We start from the raw sequence: 24,137 nt of genomic DNA, 5'->3' as shown, positions 1-24,137 counted from the left end.
ACTAAAAAAACAAGTAAATGAAATAATGAATATTATAAATTAAAATAGAACAATGAAATAGAACAACAAGTACGTATTTCAGCTAATTTCACGACGCTCACACTGTTTACTTAGCTGCATAGCAAGAATACCACGCGCAATGTGCTTGGAATATTGGACGCTACTCGTTGCTAACGCTCGCGCATGCGTTCGAGTGCCACGCATTCACACCCGCTCTGTCTCTTTCTATTCCCCCCTCCGTGGTAGCGTTGAACGTTTAACGCAACCTTGTTGGAAGTCGCATTAGAAGTTTCACTTCAAAAACCGAAGATGCACGATCGGTGGTTTGGCTCTCTCGTCCGTGAAAAGAAGGATTCCCGTGCAGGGTCTCCACAAGGAAAAAATATTTCGTACCAACTTAGGCGAGAAAAAAGTACTATATTAGAAAAAAGTACTAAATTATAATTTTTTATGTTTTTAACAATTTAGGAAGTTATAATGACATTGCAATGCTCAAACTTAAATTTCATACCACACACACATACATTCCATAGTTTTTAAAAAATAATTACGCTTAATAATAAAACATATTGGAGTTACAATAATATTATTATATTAAAGAAAAATATACTAGATCTGTACTAAACCACTAATAAAGTTATAAAAGTACTAGATCTAGTACGAAAGTACTAACTGTGGAGACCCTGTTCCCGTGCCGGACGTGCGGATCAGCGAGGTTAGGGTTGTCGGCGTGGCCGCAGGACGCGCTGGCGTCGCGCCGGCCGGCGGACGCGGCGTGGCTGCTGCTGCGGCCCCCGGGGGAGTCCCCGGACCTGGGCGGCTTCCTGGCCAGGGTCGACCTGCCCTTCGACTGCAACGTGGTGTTGGCGCGCGCGGGGCCCGCGGGGAGGGGGGTACCGCCTGGAGGAGCTGTACCGCGTGTCGCCCGGCGCGCAGATCCGCTCCTACCGCCTCGGCGCGGGCCGAATGCTGCCGCGGCTGCTGTCCCGCTACCACCGCAGGCCCGGCCTGCACGGGCTGGTGCTCAGGGCCGCCTTCACGCCGGTACTCGCCCCCGCCCTCCCTGCTGCTCCCGCGGGGGAGCTGAGTTGTTGCCCCTTGGAAGGGCAGCCCTTCAGGTGTTTACTGACAGGTTAGGTTAGGTTGGGTTGGGATGGGTTGGGTTGGGTTGGGTTGGGTTGGGTTGGGTTCGGTTGGGTTCGGTTGGGTTGGGTTGGGTTGGGTTAGGTTGGGTTAGGTTAGGTTGGGTTTGGTTAGGTTGGGTTAGGTTGGGTTGGGTTAGGTTGGGTTAGGTTGGGTTGGGTTAGGTTATGTTAGGTCAGGGGCGTAGCCAGGGGGGGGTTTTAGGGGTTCAAACCCCCCCCCCCCTTAGCACAAAATCTTTAATTAATTTCTTATTCATCACTCGAACAAATTTCATATTAAAATTAATAAAATTTTTACCATTACAATATTTAAATTTAAGAACCGAAAACTGCTAAAATAGCACTATTTTACACCTAAAAATCCAAATTTTCCCGGGGGAAGGCCCCCCGACACCCCGCTTTAATATGGGGGGGGGGGGGGGGGGGGGGCATGCTTCTTAACACGCCCCATACACAAATCCTAGCTACGCCACTGGGTTAGGTTAAGTCACCTTACAAACTAACCACTGTGAGAAAAATCCTGAAGGGCTGCCCATCCAGGGCCGGTGCAAGGTAAATTGGCACCCTAGGCGAAAAACCTTAATGCACCCCCCCCCCCCCCTAACCCACCGGGCCGGACACCCCAAAACAAATTTTCCTTGCCTCAAATTACATCACGTAAGCCTAAGATTTTGTCAACAATCAAATGTAAGCAGGCTTGTGTTTTTTTTTTTTTTTACAAATGATAAACAGGTCACCGTGGACTTTAAATAATTACTTATATCAATATAATCATTCCAGACTGTTACAAAAATCCATTTTAATTTAGTTTCAATAATGGTTAAACTTATTATATCAGCTGTTATGTGTCGTGCTGCGCCGCCCCCCGCTACTTGGCGCCCTAGGCGGTTGCCTAGTTCGCCTGTAGGGACACGCCGGCCCTGTGCCCATCCAAGGGGCAACAATTCAGACAACCTTTCAAAAACACTACTGTCAGAAAAATCCTGATGGGCTGCCCTTTCACCAAGGGTCAAGTTTTCAGGATTATTTAAACACTTAAAGAAACATGTTTTCAGAAATTGGATGGGCTGCCCTTCCAGTCGCTGTACAAACAAACCATTGCCAGAAAATTCCCGAAGGGCTACCCTTCCAAGGGGCAGCATTTCAGTCGCCTCCGTAAAACATGGCAACCAATGAGCCTGCATTCCAAGATATAAATTTAAAAAAAAAAGTGGGGGGGGGGGGGGGGAGGGGTTTGTCTGTAAAGTTGGTTTACGGACGATAATATTACGTGATAACGTCATAAGAAAACATTGATGAAAAATTGCATACCTACTTTTCAATTATCAAATATTATTTACAGTTTTTGCAAATTTAATATAAATAATTTAGTTTAAATATAATTACGAACAATTAGTTAAAAAGCCCGCCTTAACCTGTTTGATATTATAGAAGATTTTCTCGCACGGTGGTTGGCCGGTTCTTGCACGCTCGGCTCAGGCGGAACGTGACAAATTTTTCGTGCATGCAGCCGGCATTCATCGATTTATAAGATGTTATCACGTCAATAAACCACTAAGTAATAATAGAACACCATATATTATAGTACTTGAAAAAACATTTTTAATACATTTAGGACATACGTGAACAAACATGGCTACTCGGCTTCTATTGGTCGCACGGAGCAACGCAAGCGGAAGAGCTCGGCACTGGCGAGCCAATCAGTACGGGTCCGTCTTCGTCCGCGTGCCATTGTGGAAACTCTTGTTCCGTGAGATCCGGTTACGTTTACGTGATCCGTCTCCCAATTACGTGTCATTGCAGAACGGGCCTTACCCGGGCACACACGGTGTGAAGAGCATTTTAAAAAAATTGGTTGTCTGTTAAGTCGGTTTACGGACGATTGTTTAACGTGACAACGTCATAACAAAACATTGATGAAATGATTGCATACTTTTATTAATAAAATTGAACCATTTTTATTGGGTTACCTATCACTATTTTGTATAGATACAAAGAAGGAGTGAAATGAAAGCTACAATTTAATTGATAAATTTACTTTTATTTGCACTCATTAATTCAAATATGTTTATTACTTTAACGAAGAGATTATTTTAACTATAACTTTTATACATGTTTGCTATTTAACTTCTTCCAATCTGTGTTATTCTGTTAAGGATAGGACGATGATAGGAAAAGTAGGAAACGAATGGGAGTGTTCCAAGTTTAATGTGCCTCGAAAAAGGTCAAATCGATGGTTGTTCCAATCGAGTGGAAGAGAGATAGATGCGGCGCAAGCTTACAATGAGTGTAACGGGACACAGCGTAACGGGACACAGCGTAACGGGACACTTTCATGCGTGCAGCCGGCGTTCATCTATTTATTAGACGTTGTCACGTCAAAAAAACAGGCCAATTGAAAACTGCCCAACATATTGGATTGGTGTTTGTTTACTAAAACATCTAAGAATGCACTGCGGGAGGATAAGTAGTTATGTTACCGTATTTCTTTTTAAACTATATATTTTTATAAGAGTGAAAATAGCTAAAATGCGTGTTTTCAGAAAGAAACAGCAGGTATGTAAAGATACCTGCTCTCAAGGGACTTGAATTACACCTTCATCATCATATCTCCCCCATATAATATTTTGATCACCGCTCAAGCATTATGGTTGCCCTTTGAACTACGAGAAGACTGCGCTCCAGTTCAGAGACTTATCATCCCGCCTCGCCAACACAAATACATTCATGACTAGGTGGACCCATTAATCAGAGGATTTTTGAGTTTTAAGGCTACATCCGTTATCTATAGTAAAGATTTTTTTTTAAGTTGGAGTTCAATCTTTAATTTTAAGTAAGCCACACAGTGATGACTTTCACCATAAACATCCTGTACTAATTGGTGAACTAAGTTATAAGGACCCTTGTTAAGGCTGTAGTCATTTAATCTAAAGATAAATTATAGAAATTCTCACATGCACAGTAGTTCAGGAACACAAAGATGATATTAAATTAGAAAGTGCTCTTAAGAGTTGCAATTTCCCACTGTTCTAAGTATAAGTTGATAAGTTATGTTCTTTATCATTGTTTTCTTTGATTTCAGCTCCCCTTGCTATTTATTAAAGACCCAGTGACATTTTGGTTGGAGTCGTCGGAAAATTAATTTTTAATCATTATTTTCATACCATTTCATGCACACCACAGTGATATATTGGAAGATGACATGGTCAACCCTCTATTAAAAAAAAAAAAAAAATATATATATATATATATATTCTGCCTAAAATGCCAGGTTGGAATTGTTAGTAGTTGGCTAATCCCAAATTTTAAAGTTAAAAGTATACAAGAATGAGGCTCTATCAGTAGAGACCGGAAAAATTCGTGAATTCATTTCGCGATAGGCTAAAATACAAATAGTTATACCTCAGTGCTGCCTCTGCTATTGGCTCACAACTCACCTGGATGACTGGGCCAATGAGAAAAACCCAACCATAGCTTTATCGAATCACAGGCTGCTACGTTGTAACGTCTCAAAACACAGCAGCCAATGAGTGAGTGACATTTGACCGAGTGTACGTAGGTAGAACTATGGAGTTCATCCTACAGGTCATTGAACCCGCGAATTTTTCCGGTCTCTATCTATCAGAGCTGGGTTTCAGAATGTGTCGAAAGTAATAATGCTGGAGTAACAAGCACCTGCTGTATTGTCTTTGCAGAAAGAATTTGTCATGGAAGAAATTTTAGATGAATCAGGACACAAACAGAAAATTGGATTTTTCGCAGTGTTTTGGAGGACTCTCGAAGATATCGCAAACTTCACGTAATTATAATTTACTACCCAAGAACTGTTTAAGTCATTTCTGCACTGTTACAACAATTTATTGGTTTTCCTTGCTGCGTGGAAAACAAATTCAATAACAGCATTTTTTTTGCTGTTTGCTTAACTTATATATTAAAACTGAGAACAATTTTGGAATGCCTTTCATATAATTTTGAAATGTTTCCAGGCACACTTATAATAATAGTTATCTGTGTAGTTTTCATTACTTGTGTTCATTAGCTATGTGAAACTGAATCTGTGCTATCACTGCAATGGTCTTCCTTTCAATGAGTAGAAAAAATATAAAATGGTATATTAAATTGTCAATGAAGTCTATTATTTTCCACTTATGATAGTGGGTAGTCAGCATTATCAAAAAAATAATAATTACTATATTTAAGTCACTGCAGCATGAAATTATGGGCATAGGAAGTTAGCCTCCGCAAATTTATGTGACTGCCATACTGCAAGAGAGACTGCAGAGTGGTAGTTTCCTGCAAGAAGTTTTTTTGTCTCACGCCAAGAACACAATATTGCCCTTGATTTTGTTTCCCGAAATTTTGTGTATTGAACATTCCGTACCATTTCATTTAGAATATTACCTTTTTTTGAGTTAATCCAAAGTCGTAGGGTCTCAGTATCCAGCCCGACCTCTGATAAAAGCTTCCCTTTGTCCGTCAGAGAGAGACACGTTCTCACTCTTCAGGTTTGAGTACTTCATGAATAACTAAAATGTGAAAAATCCTTGAATTTTCAATGTGATATTCCAACATAACATTTTTTTTTAAATAGGTTTGGAAAAGAAAGTTCCAGTTCAGAATATTTATGTTCATAGGAACAAAGCAGTACAACGTAAACACTTTAACATATTCAATGCTCCACAAAATAAGATAATATTTTGTAGACATGATAAAAAGCCTTATCAGAAGGATTTTTTACCCAACATATAAAATTATGAAAAGTTTTAATATGAAAAATTTATCATAAATATTTCCACACATTTTTTAATGATAAATAGTTAGCAATTACATTCAAGAAACTTTTCACTTAAAATTTTTCTATTATCTTTTATGCTACATTATATTTACAATAATTTTTCAGTGGTGTAATCTAGTTTAGAAAATTAAATCTTATGTACTGCAGTATAAAATAGCATTCCCAGACAAGACCAGGTAAATCGGCATGATTACATTGAACATTCACAAGCATGGCAACCATTTAGAATTTAAATATAAAAAAATTAAAATAAAAATTTTCTTTGCATCTAACTGCCAATGGGGCTGTCTCCCAATAAATACTAATTTGCAAATTTTTTTTCCATAAAATGTTATATTACAGGGGTGCCCACAAGGGGGGGGTAACGACGCAGACTGCGTCATTAAAATTTCAGGGGGGGGGTTAAAAGATGAGAAAAATGTATATATTATTTACATAATTATAGCTTCTAATGTGAAAATACGTTTCTGGTGCTGTGATAATTGAAAGGGATCTTGTAAATCAAATTGGCAACCCCGCACTTTCCTCAACAAAAGCAGTTTGGCATCTGTCGGTTCAGGATGGAAATATTACCTGATATTGACACGGCCGCGGCTAGTCCCTGTTATTAGTGGCGCGTCTCCGGCTGCTCAGGGGCAGTAGATTAGGGTTCGTGCCTCGTGGCCTAAGGGATCTAGCCTGCCCAGGATGACTTCAGGAAATAAAGTCCAAATGAAGTTTTTATGGTTTTATGCACGATAAAACATACCCTTTACATGGGGCTACCGCGGTCCCGCCTGTGGCAATCTCAATAAGGGCGATGCCCGGTTCCGCGCACTTTAATTTTCCCGCACACTGCAAGGGGCGTCCAACCTGTACTGTAATCGCGACTAAAAAGGCCTAGCTGTGGAGCGACGTCTCCCTGCGTCCACCTCCCTGCGTCTCTCGAGCGCGACTGCTCTCCCACGTGCCGCGACCTTGACTCCCCCCCTCCGCGAGCCCGCGGAACGCGCGGATTGGCCACAGGCGGAGAACCACGGCCTAGGCGCCCGGTGAATAATACCAATAAAATAAATGAAATATTAACTATAAAAACAAATTAATCTGAAATGAAATACAATACAAAATAAGTACATACAAAAGGAAACACAAGTCTACACTGCACCCTCGGCGAGTAGAAACACTTCCACGAAGCAACACTCGGCAGGAGAAGGCATTGGCGTGACATATAGGCCTGTAAGAGTTAAGGAGGCCTTTGGGCCGACGTCAATATGACCAAAATTTTTATAAGAAAATCAGTTTTAATGAATGAAAAATGTGATAAAATATAATAATAAAAAAGTATAATATTATAAAATCATTGAGAAAATGGCATAAAAAATTTCGGGGGGGGGGGGGGGGGTAGCGCATCATTAGGTTTGGGGGGGGGGGGGGTGAGTCATAGCGTTTGGGGGGGGGGGGGGGCACCTCTGTATAATATTCTACTAAAATGAACACAACAAATTCATGTTTCAGTAAAAATGTACCTATAATAATTATTTAAATAAATAATAAGTGATTAATTTAAAAACAGAAATATATCATTTCGTGTGTGTACTGAATAACTACTCTTAACACAGTGATGATTTGTTGGTATCTGAGCTTAGACAAGTATAAAAATAAAATAATAAATACATATACTTTTATTAAATTTTGCGGTAGATCACTCGAATATGGCCTCCAGATTATGAATGAACGTACTCTATGCACATACAGCTTCGTCCCACTAATACTGGAAAATTTTTTCTTTGATTGATGATAAAGATTTCCTCCATAATATCTCTCCTCTCCCCTTCCCTGATCAAAAACTGTGACATTACATTGTATGAGAGAATAGATATATTTCAGACATAAATTACCATTTTTATCACTCAAGAAGGCTTTTTATTTTCACTTCGTTTTAAAAAAATATAGATAAAAAAAGTTAACATTTCCAGGATGGCACGATGTTTCAGATTATTCAAGCCTGACAATTATAAAAAGATTGTTTCGCCCTCAGGACCAAGTACATCGAGAATAAAAACCGTGGCTATGGCATAGAGAGTCACGGTTCGTGGAACGGAATGATTGAAATGCTGAGGAAAAACGAAGTGAACGCAGCGGTGGGCGACTTCACGATGTCCAGGATCAGGAAGTCGGTGATCGACTTCACCATACCGCTAATCACCACCAGGTACGTGTCACATGTCACAGACTCCAACTGCAGTCCAGCAAAAAAAATTACAAATCAATTTAAGACCCCACGCCTACCCAGGCACACATACGGAGTGCTGAGCTCCAGAAAAAAAAACCCACGCAATTTGAAAACTACTCAACATGTCCGAGTGGTGTCTGTTTACGGAAACTATTTAACAACATGCGGAGGGTGGATGATTGGTTCAGTTTCCATATTTAGTTTTTAAACTGTATTTTTGGAAGACTGACAATGGCTAAAAAGCATGTTTACAGAATAATTTTAAGACGTGAAATACCCGGTTTAGATTCCTGAAAGCACTCAAGGAACTTGCATTTCACCTGTATCTTCATTTATCCACTTTATAATGTTACGGTCATCGCTCAAATCTCATAGTTGCCCCAAGCACTGCGCGCCTGTTCAGAGCCTTGCACGTAGAGATGATATTATGCTAGAAACACCAGGAAGCTTTGCACTTATCATCCACCTCACAAACATAAATACACCTATGACTAAGCGGGCCCCTTAAAGGCAAATTATGTAGATAATTCCAACTTAAATGAACAGTAGTGGTTGCTTTGTCAAAACCCTCACAAAATTGCAATTTGTAATGTTGCAATGTTGGATTTCAAACACTTTGAAAGTAGACAGATCATTGGCACTCAATGTAGGTATTTCTCATAATCCTAGGAGTGTTCTAACGAGTGTAACTTTTCTGCTTATTTGGACAAGGTGGTTAGTAATTCATCATTACAAATAAATTTATGTTCTTTGTTTAAAAAAATGCAAAATGAAGGTTGCTAACAGTTATTAGTAAAGGGGAATAAAACTATAAATATATTTTAAAGAGTTGTTTCATTGTTTTTATCTCCAGTAGTTTGCAGTACATATTTTGAAATGCTACTGTTTCAAATTGCGATATTCAAGGTATGAAAAAAATTATCATGCATATTAACTTTTTTGCACAAAGTATCACTTCACAGTAGGTAAGATACTGACTTGTCCCGGGCTTCTGAGAGGGGCACAGGGAGGAGCGGGAGCGGTCCCCGAGCAGGGGTCGCTGCCCAAGAGCAGGGAGTGGTAGGAGCGGTCCCCCAGAGAGGTCGCTGCCTTCCAGAGGAGGAGGGAAGGAGGAGGAGCGGTCCTGCAGAGAGGTCGCTGCCTACCAGAGAAGGAAGGAAGGAGGAGGAGCGGTCCTGCAGAGAGGTCGCTGCCTACCAGAGGAAGGAAGGGGGAGGAGCGGTCCTCCAGAGAGGTCGCTGCCTAAAACAATACTGCTCAAGTATTCAGTCACTTTTATTGGCCCAGAAATACTGGGAGGAGCTTTCTGCCTGGCTTAGCTCAGCCAGGGTAAATATACAAAATATGTACATATTCAGTAGGGAGGGCACATCTGCACCCTTCCTGTGCATACATATTCGACTTACAAAACTCTTTACATTCACTTGTATCATTAACAGTTTCTTGTCACAACACCATATATTTACATATTTGCCCTGAGTTAGACGGGGCAGGTAGACCAAGTCCCCTTACTTTACATTCCCCTTTGTCTGCCATCTAGGGGCGGGTGGCGAACTAAATGTCCTGCCCATAGAGTGTGTAGGAGGGGTGGCACACCTGGGGCTTGTGCTATTATACCAGCCGAGGCCAAAATGGTGGACATGACAATTCGCCCCCCTCCCTCTGTGGCCTTGACTGGGATCGTTGCACATGCCAGGAGTCAGCACGCTGGGCTTCAGTCCCAGGGCTGGCTCCTCTACACTGGCCACTACACTTCGCGGAGGTTAGTCGGTAGCGGGCTGGTCTGCCCAGCCGTTTCCATGGTCGTAGGGTCCTGGAGGTAGTTGTCCTGGTGGAGAGGGGCTAGTAGGTTCCTGGGGTTCGGGGTTTTTGGACAGATCTGTTTTCCGTCTCCATGGCTGCAGGTGAATCCTGTTCTGGGGAAACCATATTCCTCGGTCTGGAAAAGGCTCTTTCTTCCAGTGGCATCTTGCCTTTGAGAGGGTGCCGCTCAGCGGCTGTCTCCATGACTGCATGGTCGATTTCCCCTTTGGGGTTCCTCCTTTCTGGCACCACTGAAAACCACTGCCCGAGTTATTTAGGCTTAGCTTGGTTGTGGCAGAGCGAAGGGAAGGAGTTTCTTGAGGTCTCTGGTCCCCTTGCGTCAACACAACCATAAGTTGGTCTCTGTGTTGTTCAGTGCATATTCCAGGATTAGGGTTACCACCACTTTGATTAGGGGCATTCAGGTCACCCATTCCTTTGGTTCCCCAGTCAAGAGTCCGGCGGGACGTTCGTCCAAAGTGTACAGTTTGATCTTCAAAGTCCAATATCGCCTGCTGCTGCGTGAGCCAATCTCGGCCCAGCACAAGTTCTTCTCGAAGGTCCTTTGCGACTAAACATGGGATCTCCATCTCCATATCGGCTATGCAGCATTGTATTACAGCATTGCCCAGTAAGGTCATGGTGGATCCCTGGGTGGCAAGCTGTGCCATTTGGGGTTGGGAATTAATAGGGGTCCCTATTATCTGCACCACACTCTCGCGCACATAATTAGTGGTGGCGGCTGAGTCGATAAGAGCCTGAATGGGCTGTGAGTCTAGTTGCACCTTGACTCTTGGCAGTTCTTGTTGTGGGTGGTGCTGTATGCACATAAGGCTCGGGGTCGGTCTACCTTCGAGCCGAGTTTGGGAGTTGAGGTCTTCTACCTTCGGTGTAGGGGTAGGGCTCGTTGGCACCACTCTTTCCCTCCAGGGGTCTACTGTGTTGAGGCTGTTCCTTTCAGACTGTTGGCAGCGGAGCAGTGGGCAGTCTTTGTGAAAGTGTTGTTCAGGGCAGTGCCAACACTTCGGCAACCTTTTGTTGGGGGTAGAATATTCTTGTACCAGGGTTGGTGGTGAACAAGGTTTACTTGTTACAGTGCCCCTAGTTTCGAGACAGTCTCGCTGCACGGCAGTGGCTCGAACCATAAGTTCGGATAAATTCTCGGGAGGCGGATGCCGTAGAAATGGCCGTAGGTTGGGCCGCACCAGCTCCAACAAGGTAGGAAGAAATTCATTTGGGTCTCTCCCTGGGTGTAGCCTCTTATAAAGTTTCCTTTTCTGTAGTAAGAAACTTTCGACATCCTCTCCTTCCTTTTGTTTGGTACCATATAATTGGGCAGTAAGCTTTGCCAGTCTTGATTGGCTTCCAAAATGGTTCAGGAAGCCCCCTGTGAACTCTTCCCAGGTGTCATACAGCCCTTCATGGTTATTCCACCATCTAGAGGCTTCCCCAAGTAGTAATGGACCTATCTGGTCCACCCATTCGGTGGGGTGGATTGCATGTGCCCGTAGGGCTTGCTCCCATTGGAGGACAGATTGCACAGGGTCCTCATGATCCTGCCCTCTAAAGGGCCGAGGTACACTTGCAGATCCTGTACTTGAAGGTAAAGTGGGATTCACTCTACACTGGGCGCAGGTAAACGACATCCCAGCAAGGTCCAGTGGTGTATCTTCCCAGCCTAGACAGGCGAGATGGTAGTCGCGATGGCAGGCCTGGCAGGTGACGAGGACTAGGGCTGTCTCCGGGCAGTTTGGCGCGAAGCAGCGCCGGGGAGCTGGAACTGTTGGCTTCTTCTCTACCAGAAGTTGTCTGCAGGGCTGGCATATGTGGATATATGCCTGTTCACTGACTTGTTCCACGATACCAAGGCATTGTAGGTGAAACTGGGCATTGCAGCATACACAGGGAATGCTGGGTCCATCCGGTGCACTGCAGCGAGGTGCGGCACAGGCTCCAGAAGACATCCTTCAGTTGGGTTGGGCGCCACCAGGTGTTTTCTGCACTCCTGGAAGTGGATGTGGCTCCAGCTGTGCTGATAGCTCTCGTAGAGGCAGGGCGTGGTCCTCAGGTTATCCAAGCTGACTGGCCCCACGTTGGGCGCCAAATTGACTTGTCCCGGGCTTCTGAGAGGGGCACAGGGAGGAGCGGGAGCGGTCCCCGAGCAGGGGTCGCTGCCCAAGAGCAGGGAGTGGTAGGAGCGGTCCCCCAGAGAGGTCGCTGCCTTCCAGAGGAGGAGGGAAGGAGGAGGAGCGGTCCTGCAGAGAGGTCGCTGCCTACCAGAGAAGGAAGGAAGGAGGAGGAGCGGTCCTGCAGAGAGGTCGCTGCCTACCAGAGGAAGGAAGGGGGAGGAGCGGTCCTCCAGAGAGGTCGCTGCCTAAAACAATACTGCTCAAGTATTCAGTCACTTTTATTGGCCCAGAAATACTGGGAGGAGCTTTCTGCCTGGCTTAGCTCAGCCAGGGTAAATATACAAAATATGTACATATTCAGTAGGGAGGGCACATCTGCACCCTTCCTGTGCATACATATTCGACTTACAAAACTCTTTACATTCACTTGTATCATTAACAGTTTCTTGTCACAACACCATATATTTACATATTTGCCCTGAGTTAGACGGGGCAGGTAGACCAAGTCCCCTTACTTTACATTCCCCTTTGTCTGCCATCTAGGGGCGGGTGGCGAACTAAATGTCCTGCCCATAGAGTGTGTAGGAGGGGTGGCACACCTGGGGCTTGTGCTATTATACCAGCCGAGGCCAAAATGGTGGACATGACAATACCAATAGACCAATAGACCAATGGAACAATAGACCAATGACAATTTGTGTATGGTTATGTTTTACAACAGATTTACAGTAAACATACTTTAGTTATATTAATATACTTCTGTAAGTATACATTTAAATATTCCAATATGTGCACTCTGTGAGGTTGATCACCCCTGATATATGTGCTTCAAGCTGAGAAATTAATGTGCAAAACCCTTGTATCCCTTACCATTGGTACACTATATAGAACAATAAAGAAGAATCCTCAGCCCTTACAATACGATAGAATCTTGAGTGTGTGAAATTTTTGGACTTGAAAAATATTAACAAACATTTTGAAAGAGGAAATGAGCAAATTAAAAAAGCTTACTATATATAATTGTTTTCTTCATACATATCCTATTACATCCCACCAGATATTGTTCCTTAATATGGAATTATGTAAATTCAATTACTAATAAAGTTTTCTTTCTGGAATATATTAGCTTGAGAAATGAAAATGTTAAGGATTGAATATTTCAAACCAGAGGAAATATGTTTTTTTTTATTTGTTGTATATTACATTAAAACACTCTTGAGAAAACCCACTGAAAATTTCCTGTACGATAGGTAGAGATACGGAAATTTCGCGCATTCGTTTAGTCACAAGATCGAAAGCAAACCTCTACACTCTCGTGCTGTGCTCATGAATGGACCGCAGTTATTTGGACACGCCCCTCTATGACTGTGAGCCAACGAGGCCCAGCTAGAAGAGAAGTAAGCGAATCAGCTAGTGCCAATTAACAAGTATAAAACTGTTCTCACTAAGAAATCAACCAATGGATAAGCAAACATCGGTTTAACACACCTATCACTTTGAATTCTACCCTGAGGCCGGACGAATTCGCGAAATTTCCGGGTCTCTAACAATAGGTTTATATAAAGAATTTACATACATACTATGTACAAAGAATTTAACCATTTAACAGGGTTAAAATTTCTCTGTTGGCAAGTCTAAGTTTGTAAGAACCTCGAGGAACTTGTTAAAATGGATTTACCTGGACTGGGATCAGAGTAGTTGGGACTCGACTCTGAAAGAACCGGGAGCCGGCCGACGTCCCTGGCTCGAGGTGTGAAGTGCAGTTCCAGGGTGTTCATCCCGGCGCCCGGCGGCCACGAGCTCAACTGGAGCTCCTTCTCGTCCCCATTCTCCGCCGGCCTGTGGGGCTGGCTGCTGGGCTCCCTGCCCCCCGTGGCGACGCTGGCGTGGGGCGCGCAGCGTCTGGGCGGTCGGGAGCGCGCCAGGGGCTGGCGCCACGGCTACAGCTACGCACTGCTCTCCGTGCTGCGGCCCGTCTGCCAGCAAGGTGCGTGGACCGGCGGTGCACGCCAGACCTTTGAATACATATACCTATACTTTATAGAAGTCGCGAGTGGATAGGATATTACTCTACGTTTTTCAGGAGCGCATGATGAGCAGCTTGGGAACTTCCACCGCTGCAGGGCGCTGCCGTGACGCCCTGCATCGTCTTAGGTTGTCATTTGCACGTTAGAGCGCGGCACTGTCGCCCGCTGTCATTCCCCCAGCACCCCCCCAAACCAACATTCACTGCAGCTCAAGGTCGTTCAACGGGAGTTTGTGCGTCACAAAACTGTAGGGATTAGAGGTGGGGTGGAGGACAACGCATGTTTGAGGGAGGGTGGGGAAGGAGTGTTTGAAGAGTTCGACACTTGTCCGCTAGGGACCACCACAAGTCGATGTCCTAGAGATGGTGGCGATTGCGACGGTGAATTAATCAACTACCTCAAACTGTATTAGAAATTTTAACCTGGGCTGGCGACTTCTATACAGTATATATATTCAAAGGCCAGACTGCCACGAGCTGATCTCCTTCCGAGTTTTGGAGGTAGATGGGTAGAGGGCTGATAACTGGAGGATACCTCCTATAATTAAATGGAGGTCTAAGGACGGTATTCCAAGACGTTCGGGTAAAGCACAATATGTATTATATTATAATCAATATAATGCCAATTTTCCTAGGCATTTCAAATTTTGGAATTACTTCTTACTGTGACCATTTTGGTTTACGGAAGTGAAGGAGACCCCCGGCACACTAGCCAGTATTCCTGACCACTGAACACAGCCTGACTGAAAGGACTGGATTAAAGAAAAGGGGAGTGTAACACCCTAACTAAAATGCATTCATAATAAATTATAAGCTCTTCTCCAAAAAGACTGAATAATAGTAACCCATAAATTAGATTACGGGAGAGTCCTTTACTGACTGGCAGGCACTAGGTCCAATGGCACAAGACATGCCCACAGAGAGTTGCCTTGGAGCCTAGTGAAAATTGTTGCTACCATGCTAAAACTTATTCAAATGCAAGCGAACAAATATTTACTGTGTGGCAGCCACCAGTTTTTTAAGGCAGAAAGTTGTTGAGGATATGCTGCCGGACTAACACAATGTTTCCTGCCCAGGTTAACAGCAGATATATTCCGACCTTGCGGCTGGCATTTCTCAACGATCCCCCTCCCAATATGCGCCCTTGAAGGGCAGTGTGGGAGTATCTTCCTGTTAACTGTTTTAAAACATTCCAGAGCTTTTTGAATTACAGAACTGTTAGGGATCCCTCCCTGTTGTTGATCGGGAGGGTGTTAGAGCTTCAGCGCCGACCAGAAGGCAGGGCCACCAACCCAGCATAGTCGCCGTATCTCGCTCAGCTGACCAGACAGTTGGCTGTGTCCTGTGCCCTAAGACTTTTACCAGCACTGCTGGCGCCTGCCCCGATCTCCCACGTCGCAGGTTGACAGCGGCGAGGTTGGTCCCAGAGGCGTGAGAGCGCCGCGCGCGTGTGTGCCCCCAGGGCTGGAGGACCCCCCGAGGTCGTGGTCGTGCCGCGCCATCTTCCTCACGCTGTACCTCACCATGCAGATCCTGTACTCGGCCTACTCCGCGGCCCTGGTCTCCTCGCTCGCCAAGCAGACCTTCACGCTGCCCTTCGCCGACATCGGCGGCCTGCTGCGCGACGGCTCCTACGACTTCTACGTCAGCCAGATGTCCGCAGAGTACGAGCTGTTCCAGGTGCCTGCCGGTTCTGCGTGCACGCAACTTCCAAAAATTTTGCTTTTGAGAAGCAATAATGAATATCTAAGAATATTGGTGTGGCTTACTGAACTAATAACACCAGTTAATATGCAAAGACTATTTCTCTGAACCTAAAATTTTTATTTTTTTACTATAAGCTACTGGGAAAAGAAAACTTGTTCCACCACTAAGCTGCCTTCATGGAGCCAGACTATTTGTGTCGAAAGAGTATTTCAACATATACAGCATGCTAGGTTGAGTTTTTCCGAATAATGTGTGTGTTCAAACTTCAGAAAAGTAAAGGGGACTGCCGACAGAAGTGAAAACATAAAATATATTTTTTTATTTATTTATATTTTTAATAAAATAATAATAATTAACTAAATAAAAAAATCGCTCAACGTGGCTAAATAAGTTTTCACGTCAAAAACAGGGCTGAAATCCTGTGATTTCTGCTGCTGTTAATCATCACTCATGCCGATAAATAAAAAGGCTTTGTTAAACATAATTTTACTCATGCGAAATACAAAAATTTGCAGTGGCAGCTTTATTAACTTGTGATCAGGAACAATTTTTTTTCCCCCAGAAAACATTATATTTTATGTTTTGTATCTCCAAGTCCTCACACACCTTGGGTCCACCATCAAATGCTTAAAAAAACTTTTATCTGGTTCTTAATTTTTACGCTATACATAGCTTCAAATTAATTTTTTTTTCTGTTTGTTAGAACTCTTGGAACGATAGCATAAGCTGTCTAAAATAAACATTTTCTAGATTAAAGTTACAAAACTTAAATAATAAATACTTATACAAACAATGATACTGTCCAGTTTTACCAACTAGTAGAAAAAAAATTAAAGTTATGTTACATACTTTTTTGTTTTGTTTGTTTGTTTACTGGCTGGAGTACCCAGGGCTGCGGAGTAACGAGGCTCCAACTGTGGGCGAAGGTTTCTTTAAGTTTCTCCTGCCCTCACACTCGCCTGCCGTGGACGAAACACCCATCATTCAGCTGTCTCCGACGCTCGGATAGCTATTTGTCTTTCAGCTGCAGGGGTTTCCTGACAGATACTCGTTCCTTTCTTCGGTTGCTTTTCGATATATATATAATCTATGAACTAGTATTGATCAATGCAATAGCCGTTAAAAAAGTGACGAAGAAAGTATAATTGTTTGTAAAACGTGATCTTTAACGCCCCTGCAACTCTCTGATGGGAGCTGATTATTTTGTAAAAAATATATTTTTAACGGATGGCTATGTAGACAACGGGATAGGTACACATTCCAAATAAAAAGTTAGGAGAATTCGTGAAGAGGCAGTGCCAGTGAGTGGAATATACTTATATATACCAAGCGCGGCTCCAGAAGGAGAGCGGTGGGGGCGATAGCCCCTCCCGAGACCAATTTTATTGCTTAGTGTATGTTTATGTTTACTTAAACATTTAATTTCATATGTTAAAATTTATCTCAACAAAAGTTGCATGGAGGCTACTAAGGTTCTGTATTTGAAACCTGTAATTTGTAAATAACATTCCAAGGCCAATATCTGATCACTTTCTCTTTTTTTGCAACTACGACCTTTCTTTGTGCGATAGCCCCTCCCGAAAAGTCATCCTGGAGCCGCCGTTGATATATACATATATAGAACAAGGAAAATTACATGGAATTAATTACGTTTGCTAATTCACCTTCTTTTAAAAATGACCATTGTAAAAAGCTACGAAGTAGCAGGGGGTGGTAGGACACTCGAGCTGAGCGTGGGACTGCCTGGGGCCCGCAGACGTCCAACGACAGCCTGATGCGCGCCGTGTTCCGCCGCTACCTGCAGGACCAGTCCGTGCTGCCGACCAGCAGCGGAAACATCCTGGCGGGGCTGTGCGGCGAGCGCAAGAGGGCCGTGCTGCAGCCGCGCTTCCTCGCGGAGGCCAGCGCGGGCTCCCTGCCGTGCCGGGTGCTGTCCCTGCCCACCGCCGTGTTCCAGACGTCGCTGGCCATCGCGCTCGCCAAGCACAGCCCCTACCAGGGCATCTTCAACCACTAGTGAGGGCTGGCACCGCCGCCGACATTCACCTTTCCGAATACCAACACCACGCATCCGATTCAACAAGTGGTTTAATACTCTGGAATCAATCAAAATAAATAAACTTGATGTAAGCTTTTTGGACATACGCCATTGCTAAGCACATGTATGTCTGTAGAAGAAAACTACAAAAAAAAAAAAAACCACAAAAGACAAAAAAAAAAACAAATCAAGCAAAAAATTGCTGTTGTCAACAGAATATAAACACCACATTTCCTGTTTGACAACAGCAAATTAATTTTTTGCTTGATTTGTGTTTTTTGCCTTTGTGTTTTTTTTTTGTAGTTTTCTTCTACAGACATGCGTGTGCTTAGCAATGGCGTTACGTCCAAAAAAAGCTTACATCAAGTCATGCAACTCCCATTGCACAAATCTTTCAAAGATAAAATAAATAAAGTTTAGGTGGATTCTGTTACGTATTTACCAATGTGTAGGGGCTATATTTATTTATTTTATTTGGCTTATTTTATCTACCCGGCCAACAAATTGAGGCGTACCTGTTTTGTCTTGTCACTTGACTACGTTTAATGTTTTACAAGGTACATGTCAAACTGAACTAACCTAACCTGAATCAAAACAAAAAAACACTCAGGTGACAAAACTCGCCGGCATGTTGCAGCCTGATGCTGCTGCTGGAAACGGGCATCAGGAACAAGTTCAAGAGGACGTTCGTCACCTCCCCTGCCAAGAGGCAGCAAGAGAGCTGGGTCCCCGTCAACATGACGCACGTGGTCCCGATACTCGCGGTGCTGGGCGCGGGCGTCGCTGCAGCCGTCGTGGCGCTCCTGCTGGAGGTCTGTGTCCGCCACTGCCGCTCGCCCGCACGTCCCAGGGGTCCGAGCGGCGCGCGTCCGAGGCACATCTGCGACATGCGCGCGGTAGCAAACAGCAAACCACGTCACACACACATCAGGGCTACAGAGAGAAACTAAAAGCCCCGGGGGCGGCAAATAATTTTGTGACCGTGGTCATAATTGTAAATGTCATCTGTATCACAAAACTTATAAGGTTTGCCACTGCACAGACTTCACGAGGCTCTTAATATTTTGTAGGATCTTACTGGGAGGCGTGGAATAGTCCTAGAGAGAGAGAAAAAAAAGGAGTATTCAGGTGTCCTCTTCCAGAAAATATGAAAAAATAAAAACTTTTCAAAGCAACTTTTCTAAGCCAACGCATAATTTAAATTTCAATGATGGTTTTGATGATTTATCTTAAGACATATTGATAGAAGCATTGGTAATATTAGGGCAGAGGCAGGTGCCCAGAACCCAGGGATTCCCTTCCCCCCCCTTGCCAATCCTTCTCGTAGGCCCTGCATATCATACACAGCTGGCATCTTCTTTCTTTCAAATTATTTCCTGTTTTTTTTTTTTTTTTTGTTGAATGATAAATGTTTTAAGATTCCAGAGCGAGGGGGGGAGACATATCCTTCCATCTCCCCCCCCCCTTCCCCTGCGCGCGCCCCTGCCGAAAAGCATACTAAACTGGCTCGATGAGTTGTTAAATTATTTGAGCCTCACCTGGAGAAAAAAAAAAAAATTCATGTAATAACTGTAGCTCTAGTTATCAGAGATGTATGGGTGTGGTGAATTCTTGATAGATCCAATAAATTGCTTGATGAGACAAGACATTAAAAAAAATCAAAATCAGGGGAGAACCCAACTTAGAATTTTGGGAAGGGTGATTTTGTGGGATATCGAGTTTTTTTATTGCTAGTTTATTTAATTAAGGGTTATTGAGGGCAGAAAAAGGGTGGGGGGAAAGGCGATCGGCCGATCGCCAAAGGACTGCCACTAATCTAAATCAACCACTCATTTCACCATACATGTTGATGTCATTGCATCAGACCCCTAAAACATTATATATATAACCTAGTTAAGCTTAACAATTTACAAAACATTATTTTTGAAATAGGTCACACACATAAAACAGACTTTTTGAATTAATTTTTTTAAAGCCAACCTACAGTGATTTTCACTACAACACAAATAAGATCTGCTATTATTACCAAAGAGTGAATAGATAATGTGGTTGAAACTGTAAGTTTGCTACTATCTTGTTCACAGCACTGTATCAGAGGAATCCACAAACTTAGTAAACAAATGAATGGTGTGCTTTGTATTAGGTGTAGTATGCACATAATTACACTGCCAGTGTGTTGTAGTATATAAACTTGTTTATTTGCTAAAGATGTTCTCTAGGTGTACTCTTATAAAATCAGCATGTATGTGACTTAGAAAAAAAAATTAGGATAACTTAAATATAATCACAATTTAGAAAAACAGTACCTTACAAATAAAGCTGATTCACACAACTTAGCAGTGTTATAAAATATGAACATAACTTTTAAACACACAATGCTGAACCACATCATTTAGAAATATGTCATAAGTTGGAAACACACAAGTAAGAACAAACACAAGCTAAAAATAACATAATATAGAAAGTTCACAAGTTAGAACTACACTACTCATAACTGGCATAAAGGACCCCAACTCTTTTCCTTTCAATTATCAAGGTGTACGAGGCATTTGCTTTTTGTGAAGGAAGTGGAAACACATATCAGACAGGTGTTTGATAAAAAAAAAAATCAGAGTAGCAGGCTAGAGATAAAACAACTCATATGAGGAAATGTGATTGTTTCACATACATATGAAATACGAATCACCAACTTCTTATACGAAATCCAAAATCTGTAATCACAAACCTTTTTTGTATCTTATTTGTAGCAAATAATTTTTTTTCGATAACTGTAAATTTTATTTTCTTCTGATGTTCATCCCAAACCTGAGTAACCAAATCTATCACATAATGTTACAGGTATAATCTCAATTTTGGAAGATTCAATTTATGAGCAATCAATGAGTCAACATCCCAGTTGGTTGGAGCTCAGACGTTTCTTCATATTAAGCCTGAACATAAACATGAGATGTAGACACCTACCTGTATCTTGGTAATTGAACTTACAATGCCATGTATCATGGATTTTTATCTATCTCTCGCCCCTGTGTTACCACGCACTGTTCAAAGGGCAGCATCCGGAGGCTCGGTCCAGACTGCAACTATGCCTGTTTTCGTCCCTTCCAGCAGCCACACCCAGAGGCCTAACAATACGTCTGTCGGACAATGGTCTGGTGACCATCAGACATTAAGATTTGCTGCTGCCAGGTTCCTTCAGGCTCAGTACTAAGTCCCTGAGCTTAAACACCAGGCAAGCCTCTATACTATACTATACTAGTTTAGAGGTTGTGTATGCCCTGTGGTATTCCAGACAAATGTGTGCCCAAATATACTCTATAATACAATTTCATTACAGATATATCACTTTTTTTTTGTTAACTCATCATTATTATGTGTTATTTGAACAACTCTGCAGGTTTTGCTTGAACAGTGATTCATTTCATTATGGTGCTGCATCGCTCGTTCATGTTTGTAAGAAAGCCTTGAGTTGACCATCGGTATGTATCTGTAATATCTGTCTTAGTTATTGTAACACATTTCTCGGAAATCTACAAATGGTGCGTTGGCCAAAAAATTATTTGAGAGCCACTGCTGTAGTTGGGCTGCACATTTCATATTTACGTTGTGATGAAATAAGCCTAGTAAAGCCTGGCTGCTATTAACAGTGCAGCATGCAGACTGAGTGAACGACTGGCAGAGGTCTGGTGGACGTCTGCAGTCACTAGAGATGATCAGGACCCACGAGATAAGAACGGAGCACAGACAGAGTGCGCAGGCAAGGGAAACATGCACCACAAAAAAACGCTGGGGCTGACCCCGTTGGGACCGGAACCAGTTTCTCCCCAGCGTGTTCAGACCGTTTCGAACACGACGTCGCCCCTGCAGCAAGCAGACACTGTCCACACCACAGGAATGTCGGGAACTGGACGTGACGTCCCTCGTGGCTGCTGCTACAGAAGGGCGGGGGGGGGGGAGGGGGGGGGGTTACGGGGGTCCTCCCCCGGGAAAATTTGGATTTTAAGGTGTAAAATAGTGCTATTTTAGCAGTTTTTGGTACTTAAATTTAAATATTGTAATGGTAAAATTTTTATTAATTTTAATATGAAATTTGTTTGACTGATAAATAAAAAATTAATTAAAGATTTGGTGCTAAGGGGGGGGGGGGGGTTTAAACCCCTAAAAACCCCCCCTGGCTACGCCCCTGTGCAGCACACAATAAAGAAGAGGCACTGTCTGGGTTTCAGTGATGATGTCGTTATGCACACAAAGAATTATGATAACTTCCAGTAAGAGTGGGCTCTGAAACATGGCAACTGGCTTGACACTCAAACCGAGACAATGTAATGATTTGAATGAAAAAAAATAAAATAATAATTTTAAGCTTGAAGAAATTTCTCTTCAAAATGCCAATACAAATATTATTTTGAAAGTGGTAATAATATGGCTGCGAAAATCCTCACCACAAGAGCACACGTGATGTCTTGAACTACGGCCACCAAGAATTGCCCAGTTACGTAGAGATGGAAACATACCAGTGCAAACTGAAATGTAACCCACTCCAAACAGAGAAAACTGTACTGAAATGAAAAGTGACTGTAAAAAAAATAAGCTTTGAAGGAACTAGAAACGCCAGCAACGCAGGAATGCCACCTGGCAGCATTTTGAATCTACTCGAAAACATTTGAATGCGTGTGCCTCACTTGATTCCGGGTTACAGAATGTGCCAAACCATACAATGACGGATTAAAGACCTTTTTTAAATGGACCACTCATTCCCTTTTCACTAGTACCACAGAATTAAAAAAAAAAAATTGTAATTAAAATGCATTTATTAAGGTTTCAGATACATATTTAAACCAAACAGCCCACAAAATATATCTTTACCATACACAATTACAATAATATACGTCAGTCAATTACTACTGTCAGCTAATAGAATAACAATAATGTACACTCAGTGCTAAACACAGTTCTAATATATTTAAGCCCGGGTGCAAGTATAAAATTGTAACACTCTTCACAAACAAATGGCATTGAAAAACAAAATATCAAATACAGGAGAGGAACATGGATTGAAATATAGCGTGTTTGGATTCATTTCAAACAAAATATAGCAAAGTAAACACTAGAAAGAATAATCATAGCGTCAATTTAAAAAACAAGTTTTGTTAACATAAACAAATGCAACTTTCAAAGTATGTACAAAAACACAAAACAAGTATTGCTTAAAATTAATGAATAATATAAATATTTTAACAAAAAAAATTAACACCAGAATCACTAGACTGTAAAACTGAGCTTATTCCTAACAAATTTTGAAAATTATTCAACTATAAAGTTGAAATAAAAAATATTTTTAAATCTGAGTAAGATCAAAATCATACTAGTATTTACAAATAATTAACTGAATCATTTTTAGACTATTGAATATTGAATATAGGAGCTATAAATGTTATTATATACTGTACACATAATACTCTCTATTGTTTCAAATTTCCATTGGTGAGGTAGCAATACATCATCAAAATACATTCTGGATTAACTTACGACTAAACTTTGGTATATAGCGCAATACAACGCTCTGGCTTTCTTTGCTGAATGTTCAAGAAAAATTCCAATGTAAAAACAACTTTGAAAGTGGTTAACAACATGGCTGCAAAACCCATGGCACATTTCTTTATTGCTATGTGGCACACTTCTTTGAATGGCAAAATAGTGTCCCTATTTTCAATTTGTTTTGGTAAACACAACAGACAATAAATTTTATTGCATGTAAAATTCTATTCGCTAGTTGAATCAGACTTGGTCTGTAATTGAACATCAATGATGTGGATTCTACTAGAAAAATAAGATGAAACCCCAAGGTGCAGCGTCAGTAATGAAACAATACTAAACTCACTTACCGAATTTAACTAGCGGTAAATACTAAAAAGAATGGAGTAAAACTAACTGAAAAGATTTGTTCACCTGAAAAGGAAGGGGGAAAGAAGGAAAACCTGCACCTGTCGGTGAGAAAAATGCAAGGAAGAACAGATGGAGGAGACATATGGAAGAAGACTTGAAACAACTGGGACAAAAGAGGAAGACTGAATGGAATGAAATGGATAACACTTCCATCATGTTGACATCAGGGCCAGGTGTCGATATTCTGTTGTAGCACCGATGGAATGGATGCGAGGGGTGAATGGAAGCTCCGAGAAAACCCACAGGCACATGGAAACATTCACCATGTTCCCCTATAGCAAAAATTCCCCAATTGCGCACTCCGTTAGAAATTGAACCCGGATTATTATTTTTTGATCA

The 24,137-nt window shown here is 42.4% G+C and overlaps 1 protein-coding gene across 1 annotated transcript in view; it reads left to right on the top strand.

Annotated features, from left to right (window-relative positions):
- Nucleotides 1-21,213, top strand: part of LOC134537249 (glutamate receptor ionotropic, kainate glr-3-like) — a 39,504-nt gene extending 18,291 nt beyond the window's left edge. Inside the window, exons 4-10 of the mRNA XM_063377518.1 lie at nucleotides 741-1,044; nucleotides 4,841-4,944; nucleotides 7,958-8,131; nucleotides 13,848-14,071; nucleotides 15,573-15,790; nucleotides 17,574-17,833; nucleotides 18,493-21,213. Of these exons, the coding sequence (XP_063233588.1) occupies nucleotides 741-1,044; nucleotides 4,841-4,944; nucleotides 7,958-8,131; nucleotides 13,848-14,071; nucleotides 15,573-15,790; nucleotides 17,574-17,833; nucleotides 18,493-18,805 (1,597 nt within the window). The 3' untranslated portion in view covers nucleotides 18,806-21,213. The remainder of the gene's footprint in view (nucleotides 1-740; nucleotides 1,045-4,840; nucleotides 4,945-7,957; nucleotides 8,132-13,847; nucleotides 14,072-15,572; nucleotides 15,791-17,573; nucleotides 17,834-18,492) is intronic.
- Nucleotides 21,214-24,137: the final 2,924 nt, after the last annotated feature.

The sequence above is a fragment of the Bacillus rossius genome, chromosome 12 (assembly GCF_032445375.1).
Source record: "Bacillus rossius redtenbacheri isolate Brsri chromosome 12, Brsri_v3, whole genome shotgun sequence".
In the NCBI taxonomy this organism is placed as follows: Eukaryota; Metazoa; Arthropoda; class Insecta; order Phasmatodea; family Bacillidae; genus Bacillus; species Bacillus rossius.
This window is presented reverse-complemented; position numbering and strand designations above follow the sequence as displayed.